Source organism: Pongo pygmaeus, chromosome 4 (assembly GCF_028885625.2).
Source record: "Pongo pygmaeus isolate AG05252 chromosome 4, NHGRI_mPonPyg2-v2.0_pri, whole genome shotgun sequence".
NCBI classification, from domain to species: Eukaryota; Metazoa; Chordata; class Mammalia; order Primates; family Hominidae; genus Pongo; species Pongo pygmaeus.
In genome coordinates, this window is record NC_072377.2 from 184,003,297 (window position 1) to 184,015,889 (window position 12,593).

The following is a 12,593-nucleotide window of genomic DNA, read 5'->3' on the forward strand; positions in this document are numbered from 1 at the left end:
GGCCCATTTCTGAGCCACTGAGACCGGGGCTCAGCCTCAGCCGCCAAGCTGGTCTGCGGAGAGCTGCCTGAGTCTCTGGGATGCTCCCCTGGGGACCAGGGCCTCAGAGGGCTCTCCACACAGCCTGCCCACCTGCAGTAGCCTCACCTGTGTCCAGGGCCTGTGGCCCCCCAAGAGGAGGGGACGTGGGTGGCCGGCGATACACCACATGCACACGGCCTTGCTCAGCCTCCTGCACCGCCAGCCCCTTCTCCAAGGGTTCGATGAAGAACTCCTCCTCCTCCATCCGGATCAGACCAGCCTGCAGGACAAAGACAACATGATCAGATTTCCAGCAAAAGACCAAGGAAGGGGAACAGCGAGGAGACCCCCTCAGGGAGTACCTCCCACCTGAGGACCCTGCCCAGCACCCCAGCTGGTGCTCAGCTTGAACCCTGGGCTGGCCGGAGGGCATGAACATGTGGCCCCAGAGGCCACCCCGCCCGCCCTGTCTAGGAAAGGGGCCTCTGTCTGGGTCGTCTCCACCCCTGTACACCAACCCTGTCTGCTTTTAGAAAAGTTACTGTGTTTATAAAGTCAAAACCGTCCAGAGAAGCCTGGAGACATTCAAGGGCAGCTGTGGGCCTGTGCATGTCCCCAGGAGGGCACCCACCAAAGTGCATCGATACAGGCCAAGTGCTGCCCCCACTCCCAGGAGCCCAGAGTCCAAGACAAAGGTCAAAACAGCCAGCCGGGGATTGAATCTGCCCACACACATGTTCCATTTGGGTCAAACAATATTTTTAAAGCTCTGAAGCTAACACTCAGAATGATGAGATTTCATGTCTTGAACATGGAACCCCAGCTTTCCTTGGAAACGCAGGCCCTGACCACAGCGGGTCTTGGACGGAACACATGCCCCTGCAGCTGGCTCCAGTCCCCACTGCTCCCCACTCTCTCCCGCTCTCTGTGTCAGCCACCAGCCTAGACTCTACAGGCAGCTGAACTGTTGCCCCTGAACCCCTAGGCCAGCCAGCGCCCTCCGTTACTACAAACTCCTCGCTGGGTCCTCATTTCCGTTGGGACTCAGGCTGCTCTGTATACTGACATTCAGGCTCTCGGCCTGCCCCACCCTCCCAGACCGCAGCTTGCACACCCCATGCTCCTCGCTGGGCTGTGTGCACCCTGCCGAGCCACCCAGACCCTGAACCCCATGCTGTCAACTCAGGAATCCACATTCCCCCACCCCACCACCCCACCCCCAGCTCAGCCATCTGGTAAACCTGTGTTCTCCCTTCGAGGCCTGACTCAGCCCCCCTCAGCTCTCCTGCCCTCCCCGGCCCTCCCCTGCCGTCCAGCCTGCTGGCACCATCAGGTCCACCCATCCCATGACCACTCCAGCTCCTACACTTTTATCTTCTGGTCCATTATCCATAAACCAAGGTCTCACACTGGAAGCACACACTGTCCAGCCTTCAGAGTGTTTCCTTCAGATCACACGCTTATGGCCCATGCAGGGGATTTTAAAAGCTTGAATTAGTTGCCCAAACTTAAGAAACAGGAGAGTTCACATAAACAACCAGATTTCCAGACTCTCTTGAAAATCAGAAAAGCTGGCATTTCCAGCACCTGTTGACACTCCAGCTTAGCTGGCACTGGCCGGGGTCCCCTGTCCAGTCAGGAGTGTGCCCTCCGGTGGGCAGCCCCTGGCACCTGCCATCTGGATGTGTGGAAACCACACCCCCCAAAGTAACCTCAGGATGGCCTCTGCCATATCATCATCCTGGCTGTGGGGGGCACAGTGGCATATGGGCTGCCCTCCTTCTCCCTGAACCGAGGTGCTCGGTGAGCACCATCCTGTTGCTGGCTGGGAGCCTCTGCAGACCGAGATGCAATTAGTGCCCCCCAGGACCTGCTGGGCAGCTGCCCCTAGCCTCAAGTGTAGTGAGGGAGGCTGGAGATGCCTCCTGGCACACTCAGCCTGGGCCCTCGGGAAGCCAATGTGCCAGGCAGGGGCTGGTGGAGGTGCAGGGCCTGGAGGAACACAGAGCCCAGCATCAGGCCTGGCTCCAGAATGAAGGATGCCTCCGGCGGGAGGTGACATCTACCCAAACCTACCCAATCCCTTTGTGCCGGCCAGGCAAAGAGTTGGAGAGAGGACCAGTGCTCCAGACAGGGGAAACCGCACATGCCATTGCCAGGGAGGTGGACGGAGCACAGCTGGTGGGAAGAGCTGACCAGGTGGGTGGACAGGAGCATCAAGGGCACGGTGCCTGGTGCCCTGTCACTCAAGGGGCTGGTGAGGGAGGTTGTAGGCAGCCTGGGGCTTCTGGGGGGAGCCTTGATCTGATTCCTGTTCGGAAGCATGGTGGCCGCTACAGGGGGAATGGGTTGCGGAACAAAAATGGGTCTGGGGTCCTGGGGAGAAGGTGTTGCAGGCGCCTGGGAGAGGGGTAATTGTCCAGACGGGACCATGAGAGACAAGGACAAGTGGCAGGTATGAGGGAGGTGAGGAGCAGAAAGGACAGGACATGGTAGGGTAGATTCGGTTGAGATGGGAGGGAGAAGGCAGCACCCCGGTGGGCTTCCAGGTCTGTGGCTGAAGAACCAGTCCCCAAAGTTACCCAGGCCCCCATCCCTGGCAGCTGTGAGGGTAGCGGACATGGTGGAAGGAGACTCTGCGGGTGTGATCAGGTCAGCTCTGGGGCTGGCTGGGCCCTGAATGCAGTCGCTTGCCCACTTCCTTATGCCGGGGAGTGGAGGGGGATTAGGCAGACGCCAGTCGCTTGCCCACTTCCTTATGCCGGGGAGTGGAGGGGGTTGGGCAGACGCCAGTCGCTTGCCCACTTCCTTATGCCGGGGAGTGGAGGGGGATTAGGCAGACGCCAGTCGCTTGCCCACTTCCTTATGCCGGGGAGTGGAGGGGGATTAGGCAGACGCCAGTCGCTTGCCCACTTCCTTATGCCGGGGAGTGGAGGGGGATTAGGCAGACGCCAGTCGCTTGCCCACTTCCTTATGCCGGGGAGTGGAGGGGGATTAGGCAGACGCCAGTCGCTTGCCCACTTCCTTATGCCGGGGAGTGGAGGGGGGTTGGGCAGACGCCAGTCGCTTGCCCACTTCCTTATGCCGGGGAGTGGAGGGGGGTTGGGCAGACGCGCAGAGGACAAGGCCGTAGGCAGAGAGCGAGGATGCCAGATGCAGCTTTGGAGATTGGAGCGATGCGACCTCAAGCCAAGGAACGCTGGCAGCCCCCAGGAGCTGGCAGAGGCCAGAAAGTGTCCTCCCCCGGAGCCTCCAGAGGGAGCGCAGCCCTGCCGATGCCTGGATTTGGGTCAGGTTATACCGACTTCGGATGTCTGGCCTCAGAACTGTGAGAGAACGAATTCCTGCTGTTTTAAGTAGTTCCTTACAGCAGCCGCAGAAAACTAATTCGGGGTCCTGGTGGGCGGCCAGCAAAGCGGGTGCCGTTCTCTGAGGGGCATGAGAAGAAGGGCAAGGGGCGCAGGACACTCTGGGCTCAGGCATCCTGGGCTTCTGGGGAAGAGGCCGAGGAGGCAGCAGGAACCAGAGTTACCAGGGCAAGACCGAGGTCGGGGAAGGAGGTCAGCAGGGCTGTAGGAGGAGAGCGGAAGAGGGGGTGGGAACCCGGCAGGCCCCACACTTCTGACTCATCCCTGGGTCTCAGGGCCCAACCAGGCCTGGCAGAGACTCAGCAGATGCCTGTGGGATGAGCGAACCGATGACCCCAAAGCTGCAGGCCACGTCCCCCAAGGGAGGCACTGAGCAGGCAGGCGGGGAGAACACAGCCGGGCCTGTCCACTGGCACGGGGGCAGCGTGTTTAACAGTGCAGGAGTTGGGAGGGTCCAGCACTGATGGTCCCGGTGTGCGGTGTGGGGAAGGCTGGTGCCTCAAATCCATCTTATAACTGAAACTCATTCGATGAAGCGCAGGAATTAACCCTGGGGGGCGGCAGCGGGCAAGCTGTCCTGGAGTTGAAGTTCTGAGTTCCTGGCACCCTTTCTATCTGGCCAGGTGACCTCGGGCAAGGTGTCAAGCTCCCCAAGCATCCAGTGACTCGCCTATACATGAGGCCGGTCATTTCCTGTGCACATTTCCCGTGCACACTCACACAGGAGCACGTGCAGCCTGGGAGACTCTGAGAACCAGGCCACGCCTCCATCCAACTGATTTCATCCAGCCAGCTTGCTTTCCAAATGAGGAAACTGAGGCCTAGATGGGCAGACAGGCTGCTGGGGACACACAGGCTCTAAGGATCAGAGCCCACACCTACGCAGAAAGGGCATCTCCCAGACAGGCCCCTGGGCCAGACTGGGCTGACTGAGCCAATTAGGGCAGGACACTGGGGCATGAGGACCCCTTATGGCAGCCCCATCTTCTGGGGGAACTTGCAGCCTGGGCCGGGAGCCATCGATGCCACAGACCTGAGGCCCTGGGGTTATTCTGGAGGGACCTAGTGTGACAATGAGGCCAGGCTCAGCCTGGGGAGGGACAGTACTCTCTGGCCTGAGCAACCCGGGGGACAGTTTGGGGTCTCCCTGACCAGCGGGGGTCAGGCTCCCCTCCCTGACTGCCTCCCTGAGGACAATCACTGGGCTAAGCCAACAGCACTAGCTCCATCTGATGCTGCCCTGGGCCTTGCCTCCTGGAAGGACACCCTTGCAGGCGACTCCCCGGAGCACACTGGGGTCCATCTGAAGCAGGGCCTGGGCTCAGGCTTCCTCACACAGCCAGAAGCCTCCAGGTGGTGGCATTCTCAAATGCAGACGCTCAACATGCTCCTCACAGCCCCGCCCGTCTCTGTTGACCACCGTGCGATGCGCACACGCATGCTGGACTATGAACATGGCGGCACCTGCCCCGAGACCAAAGGCTGACCCCCAAGACCAAAGGCTGACCACCCCGAGACCAAAGGCTGACCCCCTAAGACCAAAGGCTGACCCCCTAAGACCAAAGGCTGACCACCCCGAGACCAAAGGCTGACCCCCAAGACCAAAGGCTGACCACCCCGAGACCAAAGGCTGACCCCCTAAGACCAAAGGCTGACCCCCTAAGACCAAAGGCTGACCACCCCGAGACCAAAGGCTGACCCCCTAAGACCAAAGGCTGACCACCCCGAGACCAAAGGCTGACCCCCTAAGACCAAAGGCTGACCACCCCGAGACCAAAGGCTGACCCCCTAAGACCAAAGGCTGACCACCCCGAGACCAAAGGCTGACCCCCTAAGACCAAAGGCTGACCACCCCGAGACCAAAGGCTGACCACCCCGAGACCAAAGGCTGACCCCCTAAGACCAAAGGCTGACCACCCCGAGACCAAAGGGTGACCGCCCCAAGACCAAAGGCTGACCACCCCGAGACCAAAAGCTGACCGCCCCGAGACCATCAGCTGACGTCCTGCCAAGACCACTGGCCAGAATAATGCTCGGGGCGGGGGGCACTTCACAAAAGAAGTAGAGATCATTTTATTCCCTGATTTTCAAACACTTTAGTATGCATCCCAGGAATGATCTGTCTAAAAAACACAGAAGAAAACTGACAGGAGAGCAAAGCACAAAATGTGAGCTGTGTTTTGCTGCATTTTTTTCCAGGACTTTGATTTTCCTACTGCAAGTGTCAAGTGTATCTGTTTTTACATGTAATTTTTATTAATTAGAATCAGTTTCCTCTCCCCACTCAATAAATATTAAAGAAACTCCAGAAGCACACTAGGCTGAAAAGCACTCAGTTGGGAGCCTGCTGGTGGTCTGTCTGTCCAACCCCACAGCTGTCCAGCCTGGGGTCTTGCAGAAAGGTTGGTACCCTGACCTGGCTCTCAGTGTGAGTCCCGCTCTGCTCTTGAAGTCTGTGGATGTCTGGCAAACCCAGCCAGGTTCTCCCCTGGGGGATAGAGAGAGGATCATGGGGAGGGCTCTGTCCCTGACCCTCAGGTGCCACCGCAGGGGCCCAGAGCCTGGCAGTGCCCAGGTCATCAAGTCAAGTTGCCGGCATTCAGATCCTGGTGAGTTATACAATGCTTGCCCTGCCTCTTCCTTCTATAGAACCCACTCCTTTGCAGTTGGAATGATGGTAAAGTGGTTACTAGAAATGGCAACTAGACGTTAAAAATTTATAAAGATCCAAAGGCTTAACAGCTCTCCTCTATTACTCTGAATTTTTAAGTATTCAACCACAGACACCCTGGAAGTTAGGGGTTCACGGGAAACACAAGCATGCATCCTCTTCCCTTCTGCAGAGCACCCAGACTGGCTGGTCCTCACTGCCCCTCCCATGGAAGCCGCAGCTGCAGCCATCAGCAGCCGCCCACCTGTGTATGACTGGGACCTGGTCTGTCACTCAACCTTGTCAACCTCCAGCACAGACTGTCAGGTGTGTGCCAAGTCTGCAGTGGCAACAATCAAGTGTAGAAGGCACAAAGCATAGGAAGTACAAAGATCCATGCACAGAGGGACCCAGACTTTGCCAAGGGACAAGGCCACAAGTCCCTGTTGCCCTCAAACTCACCTCCCTCCAAAATACACACATAGCATGCACACTCGCCAAGAGTCCCCCAAATGCTGGCATCTGCTAAGATTCCCATTCCTGAAAGTATTCTAACTCCAAGATTCTTTCCCCCCTTCTTCCTTTTGGTAATGAATCTGGGAGATCTGCTGGACAACGGGGCAATGGCCAGGCAGCCTCCCCTGCCGTAAGAGCTGCCTGGTGGAATGAAGGTCTCGCAGGGAGAGCTGCACAGTGCCTGCAGCTTCCAGGGCGCCTCCTCACAGAGCCTGCTCGGGCACTCTCTTGCCCCTCCCAGCTCCCCAGGGAGGTCTCTAACAACCTTGGGAGCTTTCAGGGAATGGGGCTGGACCCCTCACCACTGAACAGTCCCAGGAGTGGGAAATATCATTGAATGAGATTTGAGCCACTCCGTCCTCACCACCGAACAGTCCCAGGAGTGGGAAGTATCATTGAGTGGGATTTGAGCCACTCCGTCCTCACCACCGGGGGCTCCTTCACAGTTCAGCATCCCAGAGGATTTCACACACTGACTTTTCCACTTTTCTAAAAGGGATGCCAGCAGGCAGGAGCTGTCCATGGGATTAGGAAACAGCTGCCCTCACCCGCATTTCCACCGGCTCCTCCTCTGTGTCTCATGGGGTCCTCGCCAGGTGCCAGCCACTCCCCTCCTTCTTCTTGGAGAGCGACCCCTTGTCCAGGGCTCTGTCTTGGAGCTATGGCTGCAGCTGAGCCTTCCAGGGTTCTGTTGAGCACGGTGACCACAACAGAGTTGCCTCTGAGCTCCACAGAACCTGATGACTTTGCCTGGCTACCCTACCCTTCCCTGGACCCGGTTTCAGGCCCTACAGACCTTTACTCCAGAAAGTCTCTTTTTTGGCCTACGCTGGCCAGAGCCAATTTCCTACAGGACCAAGGAGCCCCAACAGTCACATGCCCAGCGAGGCTCTAAGGAAAGCTAGACTCCACTTTGAAGGGCAGGGGGTGGGGCGAGGCAGGCAGGGAGAGTGAGCACTGGACGCTGAGCCAGGGGACCTGGTTTCCAATGCGGTCATGGCCAGTCCTGTCCCCTTGCAGGCCCGCAGTTCCCTCATCTGCAAACTGAGGAGCTGGACCGGGTAACCTATGAATTACTGCTTATCCTGTTTATTCATCACCCCAAAAAGAAACCCCACACACGTTGGCAGGTACCAATCAGCCTTCTAAAACTCTACTAGGACCAAGGAGAACTCCAGGAGAAAGAACCAAACCAAAAACCAGAAACCCACTCCTACAAAATAAAGGCCAAGACCGTCCCTTCCATGGGGTCCCAGCAGCCCTCTGTCCCCGGGCGCACCCCCAGTGTCTTCCTCTCTCTCCCTGGGCTTCTATTTGCACCTCAAAGCCCGCGCCACTGCCCTTCTCTCTCGTTATAGAGATCAGTAAGTAGTAGAGAGGTGGTAAAGATCTATCAGCACCAAACTGAGACTCCCCTCGACTCAACCAGAGAGTTTAAAATGCAATTGAGAAGGGAATAATTTGTTTCATTATAAAGTTCAATGCTTTTTTTTTTTTTTTTTTTTTTTGAGGCAGAGTCTCGCTCTGTCACCCAGGCTGGAGTGCAGTGGCACAATCTCAGCTCGTTGCAACCTCTGCCTCCCAGGTTCAAGTGATTCTCCTGCCTCAGCCTCCCAAGTAGCTGGGATTACTGGTACACACCACCACGTCCAGCTAATTTTTGTATTTTTAGTAGAGATGGGGTTTCACCATGTTGGCCAGGCTGGTCTCAAACTCCTGACCTCAGGTGATCCACCTGCCTCGGCCTCACAAACTGCTGGGATTACAGGCATAGGCCATGGCGCCCGGCCAGTTCAATGCTTTTTAATATATAACAGCTTTATGGTGCTGTGATTACCATACCATACATCTCAGGCATCTAAACTGTATGCTGAAAGTGTACAATTCAACCATAACCATTATTGATTGTGGAACATTTTCATCACCCCAAAAAGAAACCCCGTACACATTGGCAGTCACTCCCCATGTTTTCCCCAACCTCTCCTCCCCCACCCAGCCCTGGGCAACCACTAATCTACATTCTATCTCTATGGATTGGCCTATTCTGGACATTTCATAAACGTAGAATCATATGCTATATGGTCTTTTGTGACTGGCTTCCTTCACTTGGTATGTTTTCAAGGTTCATCCATGGTGTAGCATATAGCAGTATTTCATTCCTCTTTTATTGTCAAATAATACCCCATCACATGTATATACCACATGTTATTTATCCATTTGCTGGTTGATGGACATGTGGGTTGTTGGTTTTTGGCTCCTATGCATAATGCTGCTATGAACATCTATGGACAAGTTTTTATGTGGATATGTGTTTTCATTCCTCTCAAAGTGGAATTACTGGGTCATAGAGTAACTGTGCCAGACTGTCCTCCACAGGGGCTGGACCATTCTCAGTGCCCCCGGCAGTGTGTGAGGGCTCAATTTCCCCTCATCCCCACCAATACTCATTATTCTTAGGCTCTTTGACTCTAGCTATCCAGCAGGTGTGAAGTGGTATCCCATCATACTTTGGCTTGCATTTCCCTGACAACTAATGATGCTAAGCATCTTTTCATGAGCTTATTGGTCATTTATTTATCTTCTTTGGAGAAACATCCATTCAGATACTTTCCCTATTTTTAATAAGACCGTTTTTCTTTTATTGACCTGTAAAAGCTCTTTATATATTCTAGACACAAGTCCCTTATTAGATATACAATTTATGAAGATTTTCTCTTGTTCTGTGGGTTGTCTTTTCAACTTTCTTGATAGAGTCCACTGAAGTCATGAAGGACTTTCTTGAAGTCCAGTTCACCTATTTTTTTCTTTTGTCACTTGTGCTTCTGGTGTCATATCTAAGACTTTGCCTAATCCAAAGTAACACAGATTTACTCCTACATTATTTAAGAGTTCTATAGTTTTAGCTCTTACATGTAGAACTATGATCCATCCATTTACAGTTAATATTTGTGTATGGTGTGAGGAAGGGGTCCAACTTCATTTTTCCATATGTGGATATCCAGGTATGCCAACACCATTTGTTGAAAAGACCATTCTTTCCCTCACTGACTTGTCTTGGATCTTTGTCAAGAATCAATATGAGGATGTATTTCCAAACTGTCACTTCTATTCTACCAATCTATATGTCTATCCTTCTGCCAACACCACACAGTCTTGATTACTACAGCTTTGTAGTAAGTCTTAGAATTACAAAGCATGAGCCCTTCCTCTGTTCTTCTCCTCAATAGCATTTTGGTTAGTCTGGGTCCCTTGTATTTCTGTATGAATTTTGGGATCAGCTTGTCAATTTCTGCCACAAAGCTAGCTGGGATTTGATAGAATTAAATGCATTCTGGAGCCATGTTTGGTACCCATTAGTTCACCTCCTAGGTCAACCTTTAGGAACCACTGGCCTATAAAGAAACTCTGCATTAGAAACCAAGGGCTTAGCCAGGCATGGTGGCTCACACTTGTAATCCCAGTACTTTGGGAGGCTGAGGCGGGCAGATCACGAGGTGAGGAGATCGAGACCATCCTGGCTAACATGGTGAAATCCTGTCTCCACTAAAAATACAAAAAATTAACCGGGCTGGTGGCGGGCGCCTGTAGTCCCAGCTACTCAGAAAGCTGAGGCAGGAGAATGGCATGAACCTGACAGGCGGAGCTTGCAGTGAGCCGAGATGGCGCCATGGCACTCCAGCCTGGGCAACAGAGCAAGACGCTGTCTCAAAAAAAAAAAAAAAGAAACCAAGGGCTTGAGATGGGAGACCTAAGTCTATCAACTAACCAGGTGAGCCACTGTGAGCAACTCTGGGCCCTGGGAGAGGGTGCACAGAGGGATGGCTTCACCCCTGCTGCTAGAGAACACCCTCGAGAGCGTCTGTCTCAGTTCTGCTTCGCATCCCTCCCCAGCACCCCCCACCTGCCATTTTATGCAGCCTGGACTTGACTTTAAAACAGACACCTGGCAAGTGGGGAAATCTTACGTCGAAATAGTGGAATTGCCCTCTGCACCTATGCTACAGGGATAATGAGGATTACAAATCAGAAGACATTTAGCATATATTCTGGAAAAAAAAGCTATGTAATGTATAAACTATTCATAATTTAACTTTAAGAAATGGGAGCAGGCAAAAAATTGCCAAACAAGCCCACAAAAATCAGACAAAGAGTAGAGGAAGAAAAAAGGAATTACAGTTTAATTGCACTTGTTTCCTAATCTTCAGTTAGGATCAACAGTTACTGATAAGTTTCTAAAGTCAATAGATACAAGTTGAAGAATTCTACTCAAAATTAGAAAAGTCACAACTAGTAAAAGTAATGTATACCTTCCAAATTACTGAAGATAGACCATATAGAAAATACGGTAGACTAGAAAAACAGCAAAAAAAAAAAAAAAATCAGAAAAACAGAAAACATAAATTAGATGACAGAAGTAAGAACAAATATATGTTATAACAATAAATGTAGGCTGGGCATGATGTGATCCCAGCACTTTGGGAGGCTGAGGCAGTCAGGAGTTCGAGACCAGCCTGGCCAACATGGTGAAAGCCCATCTCTACTAAAAATACAAAATTAGCCAGACATGGTGGTGCACACCTGTAATCCCAGCTACTTAGGAGGCTGAGGCAGGAGAATCACTTGAACCCAGGAAGCAGAGTTGCAGTGAGCCGAGATCATGTCACTGCACTCCAGCCTGGGAGACAGAGACAGACCCTGTCTCAAAAAAACCAAAACCTAAAACTAAACAAACAAACAAAACAAAACAATAAATGGTCAGATGATGATGATGATGATGATGATGATGATGATGATTATTATTTTGTAGACTCCAGCCTGGGAGACAGAGAGATACCCTGTCTCAAAAAAACCCAAAACCTGACCGGGTGCGGTGGCTCACGTCCATAATCCCAGCACTTTGGGAGGACGAGGCAAGTGGATCACAAGGCCAGGAGTTCAAGACCAGCCTGGTCAATATGGTGAAACCCCATCTCTACTAAAAACATAAAAATTAGCCGGGCGTGGTGGTGTGCACCTGTGGTCCCAGCAGCTTGGGAGGCTGCGGCAGGAGAATTGCTTGAACCTAGGAGGCGGAGTTTGCAGTGAGCCAAGATTGCATCACTGCACTCCATTCTGGGCAACAGAGTGAGACTCCATCTCAAAAAACAAACAAACAAACAAACAACAAAAACAATAAATGGTCAGATTATTATTATTATTATTATTATTATTATTATTATTATTTATTTTGGAGATAGTGTCTTGTTCTGTCGCCCAGGCTGGAGTGGAGTACAGTGGCATGAGCTCAGCTCACTGCGACCTCCGCCTCCCAGGTTCAGGAGATTCTCCTGCCTCAGCCTCCCAAGTAGCTGGGATTACAGGTGCACGCCACCATGCCTGGCTTATTTTTGCATTTTTAGTAGAGACGGGGTATTGCCGTGTTGGCCAGGCTGGTCTTGAACTCCTGACCTCAGGTGATCTGCCCGCCTCAGGTGATCCACCCACCTCGGCCTCCCAAAGTGCTGGGGTTACAGGTGTGAACCACCACTCCCAGTCAGTCAGATTATTTCAATAACACTCTATGCTCTGCAAAATAATTTTACAAAATTTACGGATTTATGCTAGGCTAAAAGATTTCTCAGTTTTTTGACCACTTAAGGAACAGACACACCCATGACATACTGGTGACTGAAGAAGGCAAGCCTAGCTGCAGCATGATCTCCTTACGTAAAATCATGTATATCTCTGTGCCAAACGTCAGCACAGCCTAACAATTAAGCATGTGGACTCCGAGTCACTCTGCCTCGACTCAAATGCTTACTTCACCTCTGACTGAGTGGCCTCTCTGTGGACAGTGTCTGCAGGGTTGAATGGAGATAATAACAGGGTTTCCATGGCTGATGTGAGGGCTAAGCGAGATACTGCGTGGACAGCACTGGGCACAGCACCTGATAAATCAGCCGACTGGCAGCACCATCACCATCACCATCACCATGATCATGGCATGACAGCTGTTAGGAAACGCGTAACAAAGGGTCAGCAGTGTTACGATCGGGGGT

General features: G+C 52.7%; 1 protein-coding gene across 1 annotated transcript in view; it reads right to left on the reverse strand.

Annotated features, from left to right (window-relative positions):
• Positions 1-12,593, reverse strand: part of ADAMTS2 (ADAM metallopeptidase with thrombospondin type 1 motif 2) — a 236,687-nt gene that overhangs the window by 163,689 nt on the left and 60,405 nt on the right. The window contains exon 3 of the mRNA XM_054487637.2: positions 148-301. Within this exon, the coding sequence (XP_054343612.1) occupies positions 148-301 (154 nt within the window). The remainder of the gene's footprint in view (positions 1-147; positions 302-12,593) is intronic.